The sequence below is a fragment of the Anguilla anguilla genome, chromosome 13 (assembly GCF_013347855.1).
Source record: "Anguilla anguilla isolate fAngAng1 chromosome 13, fAngAng1.pri, whole genome shotgun sequence".
NCBI classification, from domain to species: domain Eukaryota; kingdom Metazoa; phylum Chordata; class Actinopteri; order Anguilliformes; family Anguillidae; genus Anguilla; species Anguilla anguilla.
In genome coordinates, this window is record NC_049213.1 from 4,894,037 (window position 1) to 4,916,913 (window position 22,877).

The window sequence follows — 22,877 nt, forward strand, 5'->3', positions numbered from 1 at the left end:
AAAACGCTTTGCAAAAAGAAATTATATCTCATAAAAAAACACGTTTTCAACGTACAAAAATGCCAAGTTACTCAAAAGTTTTGATATCAAAATGACGCCAAGTTACGGTACTACAAACCATATAGGCTATCTTGCCTGACCGAAATTAAATACGATGTATTCCAAAGCAATGCTACCCAATATTTCCTCAGTTCTTTCAAGTCACTCAAAATAGTTATGTGGAATAATTTAATAGAGCTGCTCAGTGGCCAACAATAAAGGATTGTGGTTGTACTGGACAGCTCCCAGGTGTGAATGTGTATGAGTGTGAAGCAGGGCGTTCCTGCAAAAGGGCATCCGTGCTCAGCGAACCTACCCTGGGTAAATAAAGGTTAAAATAAAAAAATATAATAAAATCCCAAAGAGTCCAGTATTACCAGAAAAACAACACCAACCGGTCCAGTCAATTGCTGGGTAAATATGTTTATTATTTTCCATATTATCGTGGTCAGCTGTTTCACTACCAACAGACAATAGTTCTTTATCCCACAGGCTATGGCATGAGAGCTTTTTTTTTTTCTTTTTTTTGATGACAAAAAAAAAACATCAATTCAAACAAAGAAATACGAGGAATTGTGTGTCACATGCCAGGTGACCCCTGGGAAGGACAGAAGCGCATAATGTTTCATAACTTAATAATTTAGGAAACATTGGGTAGCATTGCTTTGGAATACAGCTTGTTTAATTTGTCTGAGCTAAGATAGCCAATATTGTTTCATGTAACTTGGTACAATTTTGATATCAATACATTTAATGGCAGGCCTAGATTTGAAGTAATGACTTACAGACAGTGCTTTGTATATGTGAGTAACCTGGCATTTTTGTTTGTTGAAAACATGTTTTACATGTACTACATTGCACAGAAAGATAAATAAACTTTTTCGTTGCTTTTTTAAAGTCTCATTTTAATAGTGTCTAAAGTGCTATCTTATACTTTTTAATATTTCAACACGGATATTCACATAGTTATTCCCAAAAGTGATATCACTGGCCCACACAGTTTTGCCCTGTCACTTCCTTTTTGAATACATGGTGGCACCAGAGAGCGTAAGTCTTTACCGGTGGAGGAAAGAAATCAGGCTCTGGGCCTTGGAGGTGGGCGTGGCAGAGTGTAATCAGCAACACTGACACTGGGCCCTGGAGGTGGGCGTGGCAGAGTGTAATCAGCAACACTGACACTGGGCCCTGGAGGTGGGCGTGGCAGAGTGTAATCAGCAACACTGACACTGGGCCCTGGAGGTGGGCGTGGCAGAGTGTAATCAGCAACACTGACACTGGGCCCTGGAGATGGGCGTGGCAGAGTGTAATCAGCAACACTGACACTGGGCCCTGGAGATGGGCGTGGCAGGGTGTAAACAGCAACACTGGCTTTGGCCCTGGAGATGGGCGTGGCAGAGTGTAATCAGCAACACTGGCTCTGGGCCCTGGAGATGGGCGTGGCAGAGTGTAATCAGCAACACTGGCACTGGGCCCTGGAGATGGGCGTGGCAGGGTGTAATCAGCAACACTGGCTCTGGGCCCTGGAGATGGGCGTGGCAGAGTGTAATCAGCAACACTGGCACTGGGCCCTGGAGATGGGCGTGGCAGAGTGTAAACAGCAACACTGGCTTTGGCCCTGGAGATGGGCGTGGCAGAGTGTAAACAGCAACACTGGCTTTGGCCCTGGAGATGGGCGTGGCAGAGTGTAATCAGCAACACTTTTTCTTTAAATAAATTGTTTGTTAATTGGCTTGGTCGTGTGCGTCTCCCTGTTGTGTCACGGCCGTGCGGCCCGGTTTGTGACAAGTGGGGGCTCGTCCGGGAGCTTTCTGGGGGTGCTTTGCGAGGGGAATAAAAGTTTATCTTCGCCGTCGAGGTATCCTGATGTTGTGAGTAATCAGCTTCTCAGGGAGGGGGATTTTTCTCCTCTCCTCTCGACCACGGCCGTGTCTTGATTTTATCTTATGTTTTGCAGCTATTTTGTTATAAAAGCCCTTTTTTTTACAGTGATAAGGGAACAGAGAGGTAGAACAATTTTTATTTATTTTTTGCCAACTAAACTGTGGTTGATTAGGTGGCAGATGGAGAAGCCAGGTTGAGAATGTGGCCAGGACACCAGGGAACCCCCTACTCTTTGGTATAAATGTCATGGGATCTTTAATGACCACAGTGAGTCTGGACCTTGGTTTAATGTCTTATCCGAAAGATGGCGTCTCCTACAGCACAGTGTCCCCTTCACTGCACTGGGGTTTAAAGAGAATGACCCCCCTACTAGCCCACCAACACCACTTCCAGCAGCAACTTAGGGCTCATTCCAATCGCATATTTTTACCTCCTGGCATCATTTCCTCACATCCTTTCCTTGTTCTTTTGCTCCACCCATTGGAGGACACGAGGAAAAGATCCAAGGCAAGGATGTAAGGACAGAGGAATCGAGAAATCATGCAATAGGCAAATGGATCGTCCTTGTTCAGACAAGTGTCAGTTTGAAGCCACCTCAATTGCAGATGTGGCAGACAGGGGGAGGTGGATCCAAAGGTCAATCATTTATACGTCATCCACTTAAGGGACTCTAATGTCCTTAAACACGGCGGGCCATGATCAAGTTCTGGGTCAGGCAAGGACGCATAGAATATGTGATGGAAATGAGCCTCTAGTTTTCCTCGGAGGCCCCTCATCCAAATACTAGCCAAGCTCACACTTCGCTTCAGCCATTTGACAGGAACAGCGTACATGACAGTATGGTTCCTCGCAAGGGTGCCTGTTTGCTTCTCATAGATAAAGTCCAGTGTGGAGAACCAATAATCGCTAGAGAGAGATGTTTGTGTGCCAGTGACAGATTATTATTGGTGCAGAGTATTATCACATTTCACATTTTATGAATGGCACAAAAAACTGTTACAAATACAGTGTCCCAACCATTCCTAAATAGTGCAGAATCTCTGATGTAATATTTTGTGTATGTAAAATGTGAGTTTGTGTGTATAAGTTTGTATTTATAAGTGTGTGCATCTGTATGTGTGTGTCTGTACGTATGAATGTGTGTACAGTATGTGTGTGCGTGCGTGAGAGGTTGGCTGTCAGGGTGTCAGGCATGGGTAGTGTAAATGCTGTGAAGAAGTACACAAAACCAGGGTTCCAAAGAAGTATAGTTTTAATTTAGTCAAAGGATTGGAAAAAGGTTAACTCAAAAAGCTCCTCATGTAGCAGATGGGGACATAGCAGTCATCAAATGGTAATGGTAAATGGCTGCATTTATATAGCGCTTTTCAATTGATGCCTCTCATTCGCCAGAGCAGTTAGGGGTTAGGTGTCTTGCTCAAGGACACTTCGACATGCCCAGGGCGGGGTTTGAACCGGCAGCCCTCCGACTGCTAGACAATCGGTCTTACCTCCTGAGCTATGTCGCCCGAATGTCATCAGCCAGGTAGTTTTGGTGTTGGCTGCAGCCACTGGTGCTCAACGTTCCTCACGGAGTCCATCTGGTCCCGGTCGGCCCGAAGCTCCTCCACCCAGTCCAGGTAGGCCTGCAGCAGGCCCAGGTCGTCCACAAAGTTCCCGATGACGCGGAGCCCCGGCCTGAGACGCCTCAGCTCCCTCAGCCTGTCCTTCCCAGCCTCGCCGATCTCGTTCCCCACCAAGCTGTGAACCTACGCAGTAAAACACTGTAAGACACTGTAAAACTGTCTGTGTTTACAGGTGTTTTAGTCAGGACCGTGTCGTCTGTGCCCTACATACTAAACTAATGCAAATCATTAAGAAAAGGGTTCTTTGACAGACTCCCTTTGCTCACCGATTAAAAAAAAGATGTGTACTACACCTCACTGCAGAAAACAGCAGCTTATCTGTATTAATTTCAGCACCATATTTCTCAGTCAGCTTTAGTAATCACACAACTTACAGAGCAAATGTCTGAATAATAATAAGTTATATTTACAATAAATACAATGACGATTGAATGATTGAGACTTTTTCCTGCCATACTTTTTTGAACCACTTTTTAAATAGATTTCTTGTTAGTTTCTTGTTGTAACTGTTGTTCACTTTGACCTGACTTGAATTTCATGCATGAAATTAGCACTCATATTCTTCCGAACTTTGTGCGAATCACTTTATAACTGGGCTTTAATTAGAGCTATATAAATAAAGTTTGATATTATATTATAATGTTCATGTGAACTCCCCTTTTTCTCAAATTCAAGGTGTACTGGCTGGTAATTCCCACTTGAGGGCAGTAGAGACAAACTACAACACTCAGCCAATAAACTCAGTGCCATGTTTAGAAACACTATACTGTAGGAACTGAAAAACATAGCAGAAGGCACTCATATAATACAAAACGAGTGTGGTTTATATGCAATTAATTAACTCCTCGTGTGGAGGATGTCGTTCCATTGAAATATCTGCAGCAGTTAGAATATAATCAGTTAAGACATAAAATAGTAAAATAGATACTGTGTATAGATTAATAAATAGACTACTTTATCATCCCTATGGGGAAATTTCTCGAGCAGCATATAACATTCACATTTATAAACAGATATTTATGCCAAGAAACATAAAATTACCTTCGTATTCCATCAGCTCATCTTGAGCAGGATTTTGCTCCATGGAAATATCTGCAGCAGTTAGAATATAATAAGTTATGACCTAAAACAGTAAAATAGATACTGCATATAGATTAATAAATAGATAGAATACTTTATTAAGCCTATGGGGACATTTCTCGAGCAGCATGTAACATTCACATTTATAAACAGATATTTATGCCAAGAAACATACAATTACCTTCGTATTCCATCAGCTCATCTTGAGCAGGATTTTGCTCCATGGAAATATCTGCAGCAGTTAGAATATAATAAGTTATGACCTAAAACAGTAAAATAGATACTGTATATAGATTAATAAATAGATAGAATACTTTATTAAGCCTATGGGGACATTTCTCGAGCAGCATGTAACATTCACATTTATAAACAGATGTTTATGCCAAGAAACATACAATTACCTTCGTATTCCATCAACTCATCTTGAGCAGGATTTTGCTCCACGGAAATATCTGCAGCAGTTAGAATATAAGTTAGGACCTAAAACAGTAAAATAGATACTGTGTATAGAATACATTACTTTACATTACAGGCATTTAGCAGACGCTCTTCTCCAGAGCGACGTACAACAAGTGCATTAGATCAAGGTGCAGAGGTGCAAAAGAAACACACGAGTGAAGTAAAGATCATAGTGACAGAAGTGACCACATAGATCAGGACTCCAACCCTGTAGAGTAACCTGTTCAGCAAACAACAATCCTGCCAAGTACAAACTAGCACTGGAATCACATTGCCTAATCAGAATCAGACAAAACAAAAACCTGCCAAATAAAAACTAACATAATCGTATTAGCCTAACTAGGTACATTTGAGCTAAACTATAGGCTAGGGAGGGGTGGGGAGAGGTGCAGCCTGAAGAGATGAGTCTTTAGTCTGCGTTTGAAGGTAGTCAGATTCTCTGCTGTTCTGACCGCCACGGGGAGGTCATTCCACCAGCGAGGGGCCAGGACAGACAGCAGACGGGAGCGGGAAGTACAGATTAATAAATAGAATACTTTATTAAGCCTATGAGGAAATTTCTCGAGCAGCATATAACATTCACATTTATAAACAGACATTTATGCCAAGAAACATACAATTACCTTCATATTCCATGAACTCCTCGTATGGAGGATCTTGCTCCATTGAAATATCTTCAGTTAAAGTTAAAATGGTCAGTTCTAATCAGTTCAGATCTAAAATTGATACTGTAAAGTTTAGCAAAATAAGTAAAATTGTATGGTTTATTTTAAGATGTAAATAAAGTTTAATTCTTTAAAGTTTTGTTTGTTCAAGTCCCTTAATACTTTTGCGAAAGAGAAAAGACACATGGCATTTTCTTATCTCGCTACTACGGACATCCGCTATCGTAATTCCGGTCACTTCTCTTCCACAGGTCTCGCCTGCAACACGTGATGTCCTCTCGCGTGATTCTTAACATAATACGGTGCTTTCGTTGTAAGTCATTGCATAAGAAATCCATTTTGAATGTTAAAATGTTCAATAACTTCATATTGCAGTTTTACTGGGAAATTCTTGTAGATTTAATTCTCCCAAAATGTTTTCATGACTTTATATATTTTCTGACTTTTAATTATGATGTCTTTTGTACTGCTTTTTTGTGATGTTCTGATGTCCATTTTATCTCTGGAACACTGAATCTCCTGTCTGCAATACAAATGTTTTTTTGTATCCTTATGAAGAAACTTTTGAGTAAAATGACCCCTGGCTTTTCATAAAAGGAATACATTTGCCGTCATGAAATGCGTATGGGTGGCCGTGAGTGAGTTTTGGTAAAGAAAATATATAAGCGAACGAAAACGTTAGTGTAAAAGAGGAAATGATCTGCCTGAGGGCGAGGCGGGATTCCATCCTTCAACCGGAGGTTTACAAGTCTGTGACTTTGTTAGTGCAGCACCATGACATAGCTATAGAATACGTAAAAAATCATTAACAAACCTGTCCGTGGTTTTGAAGAAGAACACAGGCCAGTAGGCACAGAAGAGCTCCCATTGAATCCATATGACTTTGCAATATTGTAGCCGGTTAATAACTGAACATGCAGACGGTACATCATAATGCAGTGTATATGTTCGGTGAACGGTGGGTGGATATGGCATATAGCATGTGTGCCTGTGTGTGTGTGTAAGTGTGTATATGTGTGTGCATGTGTGAGTAAGTGTGTGTAGGTATGTGTCTAAGTGTGTGTGTGTGTGTGTGTATGCGTGTATTTATCACCAGTCTGCTGTAAGCTAAGTGGGGGTCTCCAGCAGCTGGAGGATCTTGGTCTCCAGTTCCTTGGCTTTCTGTGCATTCTGCCCCTCCCCGTGCGCCCCCGCCACTCTCAGACCCTTCAGCACGGACTGCAGCGTGTCAACGTTCCTCACGGAGTCCATCTGGTCCCGGTCGGCCCGAAGCTCCTCCACCCAGTCCAGGTAGGCCTGCAGCAGGCCCAGGTCGTCCACAAAGTTCCCAATGACGCGGAGCCCCGGCCTGAGACGCCTCAGCTCCCTCAGCCTGTCCTTCCCAGCCTCGCCGATCTCGTTCCCCACCAAGCTGTGAACCGACAGCATCCCTACGCTGTAAAACACTGTAAGACTGTATGACGACCGTGTCGTCTGTGCCCTTCAACTTCCCTGTTGGTGGGGATTTTATCTTGCATGTAATTTGCATTTGCGTCAGGTAGATTTGACAATCTAACTTGATTGTCAAAACCTGGCCTGCACACCATTTCCTTCTCCACCACCAAAATTGTGAAATGAAGCAAACCTTTCTTTCAAGACACCAGTTACTTCAGTCTTACAATCATCCATCCATCCATCCATCCATCTATTATCTATGCCTGATTATCCTGGTAAGGGTCACTGGGGGTCCTGGAGCCTGTCCCAGTGTGCATAGGGCGAGAGGCAGGAATAAACCCTGGACAGATCGGCAATCTATTGCAGGGCATCTTGCAATCAGCATTTCTTCAATATGTTGTTATTGTACAGTGCATGTCCTGACTTCAATGCAAGTCACACCCGGTAGCTTGAGGTGAATCACACAGCTCTGAGTTGTCTGTATGCACAGTAGTGAGTCGTTGGTCTAGCTAACTCACGTGCAACATGCTACACTAATGCAAATCATTAAGACAAAGGTTCTTTGACAGACTGTATCTGTTTGCTGTTAGTGTTTTGCTGTTAGTGTTTGTTTTGTGTTTCTGTGGGTTTTATTGTTTTTCACATCCTCTGTCCCAGTGTTTTCGTTCTCCCGGTCACTTGTCTCCCCAGTGCCGTCTCTGTGTCTGTGTTCCCTGAGCTGCTTCACTCCCCTGTATTTGCGTGATTTCACTATTCGGGTGGTTCCGGTGGTTTCCCCCCTTCTTTCCAGTGTCGTTTTACTTACTTCCTGCTTATATCTAGTTTTACTCATTTCTACTAATCCTTACTAACTTATAGATTGTAAAGTACTAACCTCATTAATATACTAACATGTTAATATTACTAATGGATTAACACTAGTTTTGGGTTTTTGATAGGTTAAATCTCATAAAAAACACGTTTTCAACGTACAAAAATGCCACGTTACTCAAAAGTATTGACATCAAAATGACGCCAAGTTACGGTACTACAAACAATATAGGCTATCTTGCCTCACCGAAATTTAATAACATGTATTCCAAAGCAATGCTACCCAATATTTCCTCAATTCTTTCAAGTCACTTGGCCCTGTGTGTATATAAGCGTGCAGTACATGGACAGGCCAAACATATGTGTGGATGGCTTTCTCACAGTCAAGATAGGCATCTATATGTCCAATTTGTATTGGTATGTATGTATTTTGGTGCCTAGCCTTTCTGTTGCGTGAATGATTGTATGTTTCTTGGTATAAATGTCTGTGCGTAAATGTGAATGTAACATGCTGCAAGGGAAATGTCCCCATGGGGATAAAGAAGTTCTCTATGTATGTATGTACAATATGTATTTAACATGTATTTATTGTACATTGCAAATATACAATCACTTGTACATTCACAGTCAAATTCAATTCAGAAGCAAGTATAAACATATGTTTTCTGGAGAAATATGCTTCCTGTAGTGACTGACCTACATGAATTGCAATGTGTTCCGTGAGGCAATACAAAATATTTGACACTTTGATCAGACACAATGTTTGCATGACATTGTAATATGGTAAGATTACAAAACACAGGGCCAAGTGACTTGAAAGAATTGAAGAAATATTGGGTAGCATTGCTTTGGAATACATGTTATTAAATTTCGGTGAGGCAAGATAGCCTATATTGTTTGTAGTACCGTAACTTGGCGTCATTTTGATATCAATACTTTTGAGTAACTTGGCATTTTTGTACGTTGAAAACGTGTTTTTTTATGAGATATAATTTCTTTTTGCAAAGCGTTTTATTACGAGAGTGAGAAATGCGAAGTGACCCTGTAAGAAACGGTTGTGGATTATGGCTATCATTCTGTGAATTTGTACAGTCTGATGAGTGTGTACGTTTAGCAGTTTCGGTTTGCTATATATGTAAAACAGTGGCTGTGACAATGGTGCGGTGGCATAATTGTAAACGCATCAGAAAAGGTGAAATATGGCCAGTGTAGCTATGTAGGCTACTCACGGATTTGACGGGCATCCAACGAGCCTTGATTGACAAAAGAATCAGCAAGCCCGTAGAATTAGAGCTGCCTAGGTCGCAACTTGTGTACCCTTCTGTCCTGGTCCGTTGTCTGTTATTTCGTGAAGATGCACTTTTAGCGTTTGTAAGGTTTATAAGGCATTTTGATAGGCTTATCTGCAGGTAGGAATCCTCTTTGCTGTTTTGTTAAGCTAGAACCGGAAAAGTTTATAGTGGGGAATAGGAGCAGACGCATATCTCCCAGCAGGCTTTGCATATGAGAAAATAACAAGTGTGAGATAAATGAGGCGAAATGATGAAATTGCGTAGTTGAAACAATATGTTTTTTAGCAGAATGGGCATGTAGGTGAAGGTTGACATGATCACAGACTATAGTGCGAAGTAAATGAAGTGACCATGAGCGAGCTTAGTTTCCTTATCAAACGGTATATATAACAGTCTGTATTTAACATTAGTTGTTGAAGTGGAGGGTTAAATAACGTGTGCAATCTGTTGCACTAATGTGTTTTTCTCATGTTCAGTGCTAGTAGTTATACTTATGAGTGAATCATGATTTTAAATGTAATGTTTTAATGCAGAGTTGCAGAACGTACATACGTAGTAATTGTTTGTAGCCTATGTGGCTAGACAGAGAACAGGGCGAGGTAACATGAATGTAGAAACGTGGCGTTTGCTGATATGAAGGTTTTGTACAGTAGCCAAGTGAAGAAATATAGTTAGTAGAAATGGCACAGCAGTGAACTGGTGTAACTTTTTAATAAAAGGAATACATTTGCATCATGAAATGCATATGGGTGGCCGTGAGTGAGTTTTGGTAAAGCAAATATAAGCGTAAGAAAATGTTAGTGTAAAAGAGGAAATGATCTGCCTGAGGGCGAGTCGGGATTCAAGCCTTAAACCGGAGGTTTACCAGTCTGTGACTTCGTTAGTGCAGCACCATGCCATAGCTATGCAATGCGTGAAATATCATTAGCAAACCTGCCGGTGGTTTTAAAGAAGAACACAGGCCAGTAAGCACAGAAGAAGTCCCGTTGAATCCATATGGCTTAGCAATATTGTAGCCGGTTAATAACTGAACGTACAGACGGTAAGTCATAATGCATATGGCTTAGCAATATTGTAGCCGGTTAATAACTGAACGGTGAACAGCGGGTAGATATGGTGCAAAAGCAATAATTGATAAGTAGTAGACAATTATTAGTGAGGGTCGAAGCAGGTTAAAGAAACGTGTTCCTAGTTGGGCATGAACCTAAGACCCCGTGTTCCCAAGACTGTAACCTTGCCCACTAGGCCACAGGTGGACTAGCTGTTTAAACTGGAAATGTTTCAGAGTAAAAAGGTATGGGTATTTTGCGTGTGTATGCGCGTTTTTGATTGGGTCGTGTAGGTGAATATTTGGCTGGTGTCAGTGAAATGTCCAATGGGGAGACATGTTGTTAGTGGGATAGGCGGCAGGAAAAATAAGAATGAGAAGAAGAAGAAGAAGAAGAAGAAGAAGAAGAAAGAGAAGAAGAAGAAGAAGAAGGAGAAAACGCAAAATCCCCTTAGTTTGGGGCTTTATTGTGTGGACATGTGAAGTTGTTTATGAAATCTGTCTGTTGAAATGGGGTCAGAATGTACAGAATTTAATGTTTTTAAGGGCTGAGTGTCTGTGGCTGTTGTGGTTATTTCTGTGGGGAACCCTGAAAAGTGCCAAACTCTCGGTGCTGTATAGGTATGGGGTATGCCCCCGCCAAGGCGTAACTTGGCGGGATGGCATACCTGCCATCCCAATGTAAAAAATTGTGTAAGTTGCTCTGGATAAGAGCATCTGCTAAATGCCTGTAATGTAATGTTTCAGGACTACCCCTCGGTTGGCCGTCTGTCCAGGGCCCTCGCGGCCAACAACATCCAGCTGATCTTTGCTGTCACAGATAAGAGTGTCCCCAGCTATCAGGTTAGCCCGCTTTGCCTAGTATCCATGTAATGTGTTCAGGATCATGTTTAATTGGACACCAATTTTTTCATGTCAGTTTTTCACACTTTCCTCGCATTACCAAAGGTAAAATGCAAACACTGAGGCCTGGAACTGTTACTGGGGTTATCGTGGAATATGGGGCCTGGTACAGTTTTTTTTAACTGAAAATTTAGTGGTTAAAAGGTGTGTATGCGATCTGTAATGTAAATAATTTACTAAGGAACTGATCTTATGTTTGTACTGCAACTATTATTTTTGGAAAAACTGTACTCTATGTGGAAATCCATCCATCCATCCAAGATCTATACCTGCTTATGCTGGTCAGGGTCGTGGGGGGTGCTGGAACCTATCCCAGCGTGCATTGAGTGAGAGGCAGGAATACACCCTGGACAGGCCACCAATGTATCACAGGGCACACAGACCACTCACTCACCATTCACTCACACCTATGTGCAATTTAGTGTCTCCAGTGAACCTACCTGCATGTCTTTGGACTGTGGGAGGAAACCGGAGTACCCGGAGGAAACCAACATGGACACGAGGAGAACATGCAAAGTCCACACAGAAATTCAAACCTAGGACCTTTCTGCTGTGAGGCGACAGTGCTATCCACTGCACCACCATACCACCCTTATGTTGAAATTAAATTACAAAACAGTTATCCGTAAAACATCCCTGTCCCTCCGACCCCCGTCCCTTTCACCCCAATGCCCATCTCTGTCCCCCTTGACCCCCATCCCTGTCTCCCCTGACCCTCGTCCCTGTCCCCGCTGACCCTCGTCCCTGTCCCTCCCGACCCCCATCCCTGGCCCCCCTGACCCCCATCCCTTCCCTTCCCAGGCTCTGAGCAAACTCATCCCCAGGTCAGTGGTGGGAGTGCTGGAGGCTGACTCCAGTAATGTGGTCCAGCTCATCTCTGAGGCCTACGGGGTGAGTGCTGCTCTGGCTCCAGGTTGCCTGGCTGCTCGTCTCTTACCCAGCATATTTATTATGCGTTTTTGTTATGCATTAATTTGGGTCGCCATTTTTCCCTAAGCAGTTTTCAGACCTGCATGTCAGTCATCCCTCAGGATGAGGGCAGTAGAGCCTTCGTCAGTCACACACGTTAGGCAGTTATCACATTGCACCTCCCCAGTAATTCACACTTATAAGTTAATTGCCATTTTACAATGATTGACAGGAATGTTGTTCCCATCCTGTCACACACTGCAGTCTGTGTGGTAATTGGAAGTGTAGTAATTAACTACCGTAGAATTTCTGTGTAGTGTTGTGCTGTATCATTGTTTTTTTCAATCTGTGGGAAGTAGCCTACACGCTTAAAAAAAAATAAAAAATTATAAATATTCAAAATTAAATGGTGTGCAGCAGGAGTAGTCTACTTAAAACAATGAAATAGATTAAAGCAGGTGAATTGATTTTGGGATAACACTTTTCTGGCTAACCAAGAAATTATCATTTTAAGAACAAATCATCTTTGGGAAACTCCTTATCAGGTTGATAATAAAAATTTTTTATTATGAATTACAGAATGAAGGTTGTTTCTGCATACTCTTTGTAATGTGTGTGTGCATTTTAATGTGAGTGTATGTGTGTGTGTGTGCGTGCATGCGTGTGTGTGTGTTTCATGTTTCTGGACTCTATCCACAGAACCTGTCATCCACCATCTTACTGGAGCACTTAAGTGCCCCCGAAGGACTGAACATTTCCTACAGGTCCAAATGCAGCAATGGCGTCCACACGCCGTGGCTGAGGAACGGCGAGTGCAGCAACGTCAAGATCAACGAGCAGGTTCGCCGTCTCCCGCCGCTGATGAGAGCCCCCCGGTGCTGCCGGTGCACGTGGCCGTGATCGACGCTCCTACCCCGCCGTCACGCCAGCAGGCGATTCAGTCGGCGGGTCGCTCACGTGTACTAGGCTGAGGGAGGGTCAAGAGCTTCCTTTTAGTGTGCTCTTGTGCAGCTACAGTTTTTTTGAAGGGGAAATAACGGCCTTACACTGCGTAATTAAAGATGTATATTTGCACATAGCTTGTCCTTTAGTTTCTATAGCTATGTCATGACACTGATAATTATTATTTGTGACTGCTCACTAGCTAGCTACCGATATCTCTCTCTCGGTAGCTAGGTAGCTACCTAGGCATCTCTCTAAGTCTTACAAGCTAGCTAGCTAGCTAGCGATCGCTATCTCTCAATAGCTAATGTTATCTAGATAGCTAATGAGAGAGAAAGTTAGATGGTAGCCAGCTGTTTAGTGGTGTATAAAACTCAATGTGTTTTGGTGTCAGTGTGACTGATTTTGGTAGAACAAACCACATATTTGCCATAGTCTGCTGCTTATCCTAAAGTGTTTAGCTGCTTCTCCATTGCAGTTAGTGCAATAATTATTTTACAAAATGGTGTCATTTTGAAACTTTACTCCCAGAATGCACCTCACTCAGTATACAGGCTTTCTCCCAGATCTCTCCTCACTGTGTCAATGCCATCCTCCTGTTCTCCCCTCGCAGGTGAATTTCACCGTAAAGGTGACCGCCACCTCCTGCCTGCCCGGGGTAGAAACATTTGTCATCAAACCGCAGGGTATTGGTGAGGCGCTGAAGGTCACTGTGGAAACGCTGTGTGACTGTAACTGCGGGGAACCAGAGGAACACTCTCCCCACTGTAATGGCAACGGCACACTCAGCTGTGGAATTTGCAGGCAGGTCAAACGCAAATGCTGTAGCGATGGTGACCAACAGCAGTCATGTTGGCAAAGTGCTCATCCTGCAGACTCTGAAACTTATCACATTTTCTCATTGTTTCTCCTGTTTTTAACCTATTAATTAAATACTTGATACGACATCCATTTTATAAGATCATTTTAGGAAAATTGCTTCCCCATTTTCCCCCAAATGTAGAAGAGGCTTTTCAGAGAAGCAGCTGTGCCTCCTGAGTCATGTCTATGGCACCTGTGTAACTAGTATAACTAGTATAACTATTATAACTAGTACCCAGTCCCCAGTCAGGGAAAGCTCCTTTAGCCTTTCATTAGAGTTTCATTAAGGCTTAATATTATGGAGGACAGTGAAAGTTGTAATTGTTTTGACCCTTAGTTGCACTACAGACTACTCATGTGTAACCAGATTGTGAAACTTTGAACATTGCTGTTTTTGTCTGATTTTATAGTATGATAAATGCTCTAATTTTGTTGTGTCTGTAATCGACTGCTGCTTTCTTGGCCAGGTCTCTCTTGAAAAAGAGATTTCTAATCTCAGTGAGACTAACCTGGTTAAATAAAGGTTAAATAAAATAAATTTTAAAAATTAGCTAATGGAGGGCACCAGTAAGATTTTTAGCAGTAATGGACCCCGAGTGGCTCGTCCATTTTTAAATAACATTTTTCTTTAAAATAACCAAAAAAGAAGCGCTGTACAAGGAGGGAGGGACTCAGGGGGCAACAGTGGCCTGAGCCCACTATTCCCAAATTGAGGAATAAAAAGTACAAGATAAGCACTCTAAGTCAAAGAAAACATACAAAAACATACATACTGTGGCATGTATTGAAAAATACAAAATAATACACTGAATAATAATTTGAATACATGGAGGCCCTTCAGTTGCTTTTTCAATACACACCAGTATTTGGTCATTTTGCATAATAACACGTCATAATAACATGTCAGACATATCACATTGAGACCAGAGTGCCAATAATTTGCGTATTTTTCCAATATTTTCAACGTTTCAAGTACCAGTTTCTTATTGCACAAATAAGTTTGTAGTGTGCATTGATATCATTGGAATGTGGAGATAAATGCTGAAAATACTGCAGCCTTCCACTGTCAGAAGTAACGATAAATCAAGAGCATCAATGCATTGGAGCTCCAGATATGCAAAAATGTATATAAATATTTCTTTTTTTTCTGCACAAAGAGAGAATGCTTATAGGAATTGAATATGCTGCCATATATTGTAAATCTTAGGACTTTTTTGGACGATATAATAATATAAAATATATGACACCGTAAAATATATCTTTAAAATTTATTGCAATATCTGAAAGCAGCAATAATGAGCAAATCTCAATGTATTTTATTTAAATATATTTGTTTTGTGAGGGCAATGGGATGGAAATGTACAGTACATTCCATACAATGAATCCCCATATACAGAAAAATCTACGTTTGTTTTATATATTTGGAGGAGCGATGTGGAAAGCGGTGTGTGACCTAGCCTCTGCTTACTTTGTGAACTGGACTTATTGTGCTCACAAATAACTGTTACATAATGAGTACTGTACCTCATCAGACCTGTGTTTTGTAGTTGTTCCAATGACCTTCGGTATGCACTCATTGTACGTCGCTCTGGATAAAAGTGTCTGTCAAATGGATGTGATGTGATGTGATGTAATGTGATGTAACGGAAAGGCTAAGGTGCTGTTTGGTGTTCAGCTGTGACGAGGGGCGCCTGGGCCAGCGGTGCAATTGTGAGAAGCACGGGGACAAGGACAGCGTGGCGGCCATGGAAGCCCAGTGCCGGCAGACTAACGAGTCCCAGCTGTGCAGCGGGCAGGGGTCCTGCGAGTGCGGCGCCTGCGAGTGCCGCCCGCGCCACCGGGGGCAGTACTGCGAGTGCGACGACGGCGGCTGCCCCCGCCACAACAACCAGCTGTGCGGAGGTGAGGATCAGGACCAGCAGGGAGCCAATCAAAGCGCTTTTCTGATTTTGGGCCCTGAGCACTCGTATGCAGATGCATGTAGGTGCAGGGTGTTATCAAGGCTCATCATTTCATCTGTGGTGTGTACATGCAGGGTGGTATCTAGGCTCATCATTTCATCTGTGGTGTGTACATGCAGGGCTGTATCTAGGCTCATCATTTAATCTGTGGTGTGTACATTCAGCAGTATATCTAGGCTCATCATTTCATCTATGGTGTGTATATACAGGGCTGTATCTAGGCTCATCATTTCATTTGTGGTGTGTACATGCAGTGGGGTTGCTAGGTTCATCCTGTTATCTGTTGTCTAGAGCACGGTCATCATGTTAAAGTACTGGGCTAGATAGCCTTGAGTTCTTTTATGTTTTCCTTTCAGTCATCAGCCAAATTAGGCCTTGGCCCTGTAGCTCAAGGGTGTCAAACAGAATCCCAAGGGGGTCGCAGTGTTTACGTGTTTACCTTCCAATCATCTGCCAGTTAAAGCCTTGTGAAAAGGGTGTGTGGGTTCCTTCGCCAACTAACAACTTAAATGAAACACCGATAACACCCCAAAAACCACCAGACACTGTGGCCCTCCAGGACTGGAGTTTGACACCTGTGCTATAGCTAATTAACGACTTGAAATAATCTGTTAATTGCTGGACAAAACACCAAAAACCAGAAGATAGCTAAACAATGACTACGTTTGGAACCCATAGGCCATGGTGACTGTAACTGCAGCGTGTGCGACTGTCACGCTAACTACATCGGCGCCGACTGCGGGTGCTCAGTACTCAAGGATAAGTGCATGGGGAAAGAGGGCAAGGAGTGCAGTCGGCATGGCCGGTGTGTGTGCAATCAGTGCGTGTGCTACCAGGGCTTCTTCCAGGATGACTGCTCGGAGCTCAGAGCACCGTGCAAAACCTTCCTGTGAGTACCATTCCCAACCGCCAGACACCCGCGTCAACCACCTTTGTCACTGACGAAATTATATGTGGGTTAAAGGACCTTTGGGCCTTATTTTGGTGACACCAGTAACACAACACACACATAGGGGGCGCTAGTGGAATAGCCAATTCCTTCCTGTGAAAATCAAATATTTGCTGCTTCCACCTGGTTTGGTGGTTTTGCGCTCTGTGGTAAACCCGCTTGTGTAAACTTGGGTTGTGCGGTGCAGGGGGATTTCGGACTCGCGCTCCCCTGAAATATTTAGGACAGTTCTAAACTGCCTATTTGGGGTCATAGGTTTTCACTCAGTGTCAGCCGTATCTATTGTTACACTGGTTTCGCGCAGTCCTGATGCTGAAAAAACAACGTAAAATGTACGATTTCATGAATAACAATGCTTTTACACATCACTTACCTTGTATAACCGCATATTATCTTGGCCATATGAACTTCTGTCTGAGTAGCGAAAAGAGAAAAATTTTAAAACTAAAAAAAAGACTGTCTTCACGATCGAGGGTTAAGTAAAACATGTTTAATTTCTGTAACCTCTGGTCCTCACTGTGTTTCTGCACCCGGTCCTCGTTTTGTGTGCACGTACTCAGAATTTTGTACGAGTTTCTGTGAACCTGTGTTGTTTTTCAGGGAATGTGCTCTGTGCAGTTTGTCAAGTGAGAAGGCCCAAGGTGAGCAAAACTGCAGCCGTCACTGTGGCTCTGTGAAGCCTCAGAGAGCAGACCGGAACCAGAAATGGGACCCAGACCGGGACTTCCCCTGTCAGCATACCAAGGTGCGCTTTGGAGTGGATCCAGAGACGGAGGACGGAAGTATCCGCGTCATCTATACCGACCCCCCAGGTGAGATTTCCCTCCACACTGACTGAGACCCGTACACCTGTCGCTGCACTACACCCGTTATTGGTATGGTTGCAGTGCATGGAAATGTATTTACATTGTAAATATGGGCCCATAATCCAAAAGGCATGTCCTTGTCTGGCTGCTTGTTTGCCTGAAACATCCAAAAGCAGAAGTGCCACTGAGTTGGATTCATTTTCATTGATATGGTAATGATAATGCATGTGATAATATATACACTTTGCTTTTTCAATGTAGAAATTACAGAACTTTTTATGTTTAGCGCCCCCACCCCCCCCCCCCCCCCCCCCCCCCCCCCACCCTTCAGGGCAATAAAATATTTGGGACATATTAATGCAATGCTTTGTAAATGAGTCATGTTTGATTCTTTGTTGCATATCATTTGTATGCAATGACTGCTTGAAGTCTGTGACCCATAGACATCAGCAGGTGCTGAGTATCTTCTCTGGTGATGCTCTGCCAGGCCTGTACTGCAGTCCTCTTCAGCTCCTGCTTGTTTCAGGGGCTAGGTGCCTTAAGTTTTCTCTTCAGCATATGAAACTCGTGTTCAACTGGATTCAGATTGTGTGAATGACGTCCACACATCTAAGCCTAACTCCTCCTTCTTTGCCACATTTCTTGCAACTTGAGTGCCTTTTTTACTTACACTACAGGCCAATCGTATTAGGTTACGTGTGGTTTAAAAAAAAGGTTCAGGTAGATTTCAGTCAATTTAACTCCACATCCCTCCCACCCTTCCATCTCCCACTGATTTGGATAGATGTCCAATAATTTGTTTCATTGTAGTTAAAGGCAAAGGTGGCTATTTTGAGGAAAATCATGTCTAAGATTGTTTTCAAGTAAAACTCTTTTTTTGTTATTGTTAGTATAAATTGAAAAAAAAGTGTTTGTACACTTGTTTTCAGTTTTGTTGGTTTGTTATTGAAAGAATGCTAATAAATTAACCAAATTCTTAACTACCTAAAGTTTTTTTATAATAACCTTGAGTGGCCTAAATCTTTTGGCCTATACTGTATATATCTAGAGAGGGATATTTCTTTATTAATGCGTTCTAAATATTGAATACACACAGAGAACAATTTTGGTCGATAGCTAATTGATCTTCATCATAGTTTTGGAATGAGTGGAAATAAAGGGGTGGGGATTCCCTGTGATTCCTGTCACCCCCCGGTCACCCCTGTTGACTTCTCCAGAGCCCATCGACATGACAATGGTGGCCGTCGGCAGCTCAATTTCAGGGATCATCTTCATCGGGCTGGCCATCATCATCATCTACCGGCTGCTTCTGGAGGTGTACTATCGCAGGGAGTACCACAACTTCATAACCGAACAGCAGAAGGCTCGGTGGAACGTGGTAAGGACAACATGCTCACACGCCTCTCCTCATATCACCTGATTTTTATGTATGTTTGCCTCCATGCTGATTGGTGTGTTTTAATATCTATGAATTTGAGTGAAGGAACATGCACTGCCTTTGTGCTGATCTGTGAAACAACGGAAACTGTTACTTAAATGTTTAGCACAATTTGACACTTACGTATTTTGGAAAAACATTATGACATATGTATATTAACATATTAACAACAAATGCATTCACCCTATTTATTAAAGGTTTTCAAAAGAGAACTTTCACTGGGGAAAAACATGAACAAGTAATGCACAGGATGGCAAATTATGAATTATTCTTAATTTATATATTTCAACAATGTCTTTGTTCTGTGCTTTTTGTAACAGTTCTGTTCTTGAGAACCCACAATATTACTGAATGACCAAGAAAACAACAGCATTCTAAACAAAAGTCACAATATTTCCGCTTGAGCAGTCAATAAAATTATGTTTAAAAGAACAATGTAAGGCTTTTTAAAACACTGCAGAAGAATGACACAGTGTTTGCAGACACATACATGTACATTGCACTTTTTTAAATTAACCTAAATACATTTTTATGTGCATGCTTCAATTAAAACCTATGATCATTCTTCATGCATGGTAGAATTTGGTACTCTTTGAACTGAAAGGTGAATTTTATTTATTTTTCTGTGTCAGCAATCAGTTTTGGTTATATGCAATTTTAATACCCTTCATTCGCAGTCAATGGGATTTTCCACCAGCATGTCTAGAGACTAAACTAGTCTAGAATAGACCAACACTACTATCAGGATCTTATGGTTTTTATATTTTTGTATATCCAGTCGCAAAGTCTTGTACTACACCCATGCCAATCCCCAACTCATGATACACTACAATTGCCCCATGAAGTTAATTACTTTTTTTCTTTATTTTGCCATTGTCATGACTTAACAGGTCTGTGTAACTGGCATTTATTGGTATTTGGCAAGCATTTCTTAGCTTTTAGCTTCATAGCAGTTTTAATAATTATATGTGCAGCAGATGATTGGAGGCAGTTCAACATCTCAGTTCACTGAACAGTGCATATACGTACATAGGAGCAAGTGTGATCGTGGTGTGGTAATAATAATGTATTGCATTTAAATAGCACTTCTCATAGTCTCAAAGTTTACCACACATCGGCAGAAACTGCCTCTGACTGGTTTCCTCTGTCTTTTTGGTTTGTACAGGACCCCAACCCGCTGTTCCAGGAAGCCACAACCACAGTCTTTAACCCCATGCACATTACAGACTGATGCCTGCTCTTTACCTTCATGCACATTAACACCCTTTAACTGACTTCTCAACCATGCGGTAGAGCTGACTTTGACAGTGAAAAAACCTATGAAAAAAAAAAAAAAAAATCTGCCCAGCATCCTGATTGGTATGGGGCCCCAACCCCCCTTAATCAATTTGCATAAAGAGTATCTTTTTTCAACACAACTATGTGGAGCAGCAGTTCCTGCACTTTCCCCACTCTGACAACGGAGGCAGCACCACAAATCACTCCCCAAAGATTAGGGCATAAAGCAGGAATTTGGCAGGTAAGGGATAAACCATGATGTTTTTTCAGATAGAAGAGACCTTAAAAAATAGGAATATGATATTAAATATCAAAAATGTTAAAAATCAATTTTGCCAGAATTTTACAAAAACATGCTCAACTGTGCGGTTGATATGTCAGTAAAGGGCAGATGTTAGCATAGTAGTTAGTGTGGTAGGAAGATGTTTGAGTGGAAAAAGTAAACAAATACAATTAAATTATATTATATTACTAAAACACAATATTATCGTATTATTATATACTGCCTGGCCAAAAAAAAAAAGTCGCAGTTTGGATTATTTTGGACAGTGCCCACTGTACAACCCTCTGGAGGCAGTGTTATGATCTGGGGTTGCTTCAATTGGTCAGGTCTAGGCTCAGCAAAATTATGCGGCAATAAAATTAAGTCAGCTGAGTACCTGAATGTACTGAATGACAAGGTTATCCCATCAATGGATTATTTCTTCCCTGACGGCACGGGCATATTCCAGGACGACAATGCCAAGATTCATCGGGCTCAAATTGTGAAAGAGTTGTTCTGGGAGCATGAGGAATCATTTTCACACATGAATTGGCCACCACAGAGTCCTGACCTTAACCCCATTGAAAATCTTTGAGATGTGCTGGAGAAGACTTTATGGAGTGGTTCGACTGTCCCATTGTCAATACAAGGTAATGCAATTCTGGACGGAAATAAATGTTGTGACGTTTCGAGGGTTATCGAAACAATGCCATGACGAATGTGCACAAGTTTAAAGTTTTTTAAGTTCTGTTCATGAGTTTATACTTAATACTTAATAAAATGACGATTTATGAAACGGTGCCTGATTATAAAGCAGAAATGCCACACAATGGAATATCTATACATGTATATAGATGTTTGTTCCAAATCGTAGTTAATGATATGTTCGATATGAAATATGTAATCAAAATGAAATCAATGATACCTGGAATGAATGTTTTTTTTTACATACATATTTAAACTGTTTTGTTCATAGAAACAAAATAGTTTAAACTTATAAAATGACAATTAGTGTCCGATTTTAAAGCAGAAATGCCATATGATGCAGTATATGTCAATATATACATATTTGTGGACCTAGTTATTGTAATTGATTGACATTTACAGGCCAAAAACATGTTGATGGAGTGTAAAAAAAGCAATGAACTGTTTTAAGGTTTTAAAGAGAGATTAAAATGATTGTGTTTCAGGAAAAATGTTCATAAATATAGTGAATAGCATCTTTTACCATAAACTGACATCTCAACTGTACGGTAGAGGTCTAATTTCTAAAAAAAAAAGGGTCAAGTTATGAAAAAAACTGTTAGACATTGTTATTTGGTGCTCTGGCACCTATTTCAATGAGTGACAGATAAAAGGTTAAAGACTGAGGTGTCAGAGGCCTGTTCGTTAAAAACAACAGTGGTGGTGGTGGACGCATGGGCAGGAGTGTTTTCCACCCTGCCCATGCTCTGTCTTTGCATTGTTTTTGAACTTCTGCATTTTCTCTGTTTTTGCGCTTTAAGAACTTTGTCCATTTTTGACTTGCCCTGCACGGCTTTGTTTTTGTTGTTTTGTTGTTTTTGTATGTATTAAAAGCCACATCCTCGGCTTTGTGCTTACCCTTTGGATTTTGAGTGTTTTTTTGACTCTGCGTTTGGGTCCATTCCCTCACCCACCCTGACACTAGGTTCTGTTTGTTCATCAGTGACAACATAAATGCTCATGCAAATATTTCATATGGATTGACTTCAGTCTGAAAATCACTGCAGGAGCAGTGATTTCTTTGTAATTTGCTTTTTCATGAAAATTTGGCCTCTTGTAGTTCTTTAAAAAATTCTGAACAATGTTTATAATGCAGAAAGACTCTGTTTCCCTGGATTTCTAGTTCTGTGTGATCACATTTTCATGGCAATTTATTATTTCCATTAGTACGGTAAATAGCCATTCAGATTTGAAAACTTCCCTTTTTCATAAACAGTGTTTTAAACTTTTCCATCATTCTGCGAGGAATAAAAATCTGAAATTGGACCATTAAATTTATATATTAAAGTGCTAGATTTATTTTTTACGTTTTTCATATTGTTATGAACCATTTTGCTAATGACATTTAAAAAGATTAAAGATTAAGATTAAATGTTTTTATGAATTGTTCCCTGTGTAATTGTTTATTGTTTCAGGACATATGAAACATGCCATTCCATTTTACATCCTTTTTTTTCTTTTCAAACAATATGATAGTGTATTTGTGTGGGC

The 22,877-nt window shown here is 41.4% G+C and overlaps 1 protein-coding gene across 3 annotated transcripts in view; it reads left to right on the plus strand.

Moving 5' to 3' along the window:
- The window catches only part of itgb7 (integrin, beta 7), a 49,655-nt gene extending 27,597 nt beyond the window's left edge, over positions 1–22,058 (plus strand). Inside the window, exons 8-17 of one of the 3 annotated variants that reach the window (XR_004762016.1) lie at positions 11,081–11,176; positions 12,038–12,127; positions 12,845–12,985; positions 13,701–13,891; positions 15,624–15,850; positions 16,588–16,798; positions 17,459–17,670; positions 18,882–19,042; positions 20,268–20,621; positions 21,112–22,058. Coding sequence is in view for 2 of the 3 variants with exons in the window: in XM_035388747.1 (XP_035244638.1) it covers positions 11,081–11,176; positions 12,038–12,127; positions 12,845–12,985; positions 13,701–13,891; positions 15,624–15,850; positions 16,588–16,798; positions 17,459–17,670; positions 18,882–19,042; positions 20,268–20,333 (1,395 nt within the window). In the remaining variant the exon portion in view is untranslated. Of the gene's footprint in view, positions 1–11,080; positions 11,177–12,037; positions 12,128–12,844; positions 12,986–13,700; positions 13,892–15,623; positions 15,851–16,587; positions 16,799–17,458; positions 17,671–18,881; positions 19,043–20,267; positions 20,974–21,111 lie in introns of those variants that run through there. The other 2 variants (XM_035388747.1, XM_035388746.1) reach the window with 2 other exon arrangements.
- The last annotated feature ends 819 nt before the right edge of the window (positions 22,059–22,877 follow it).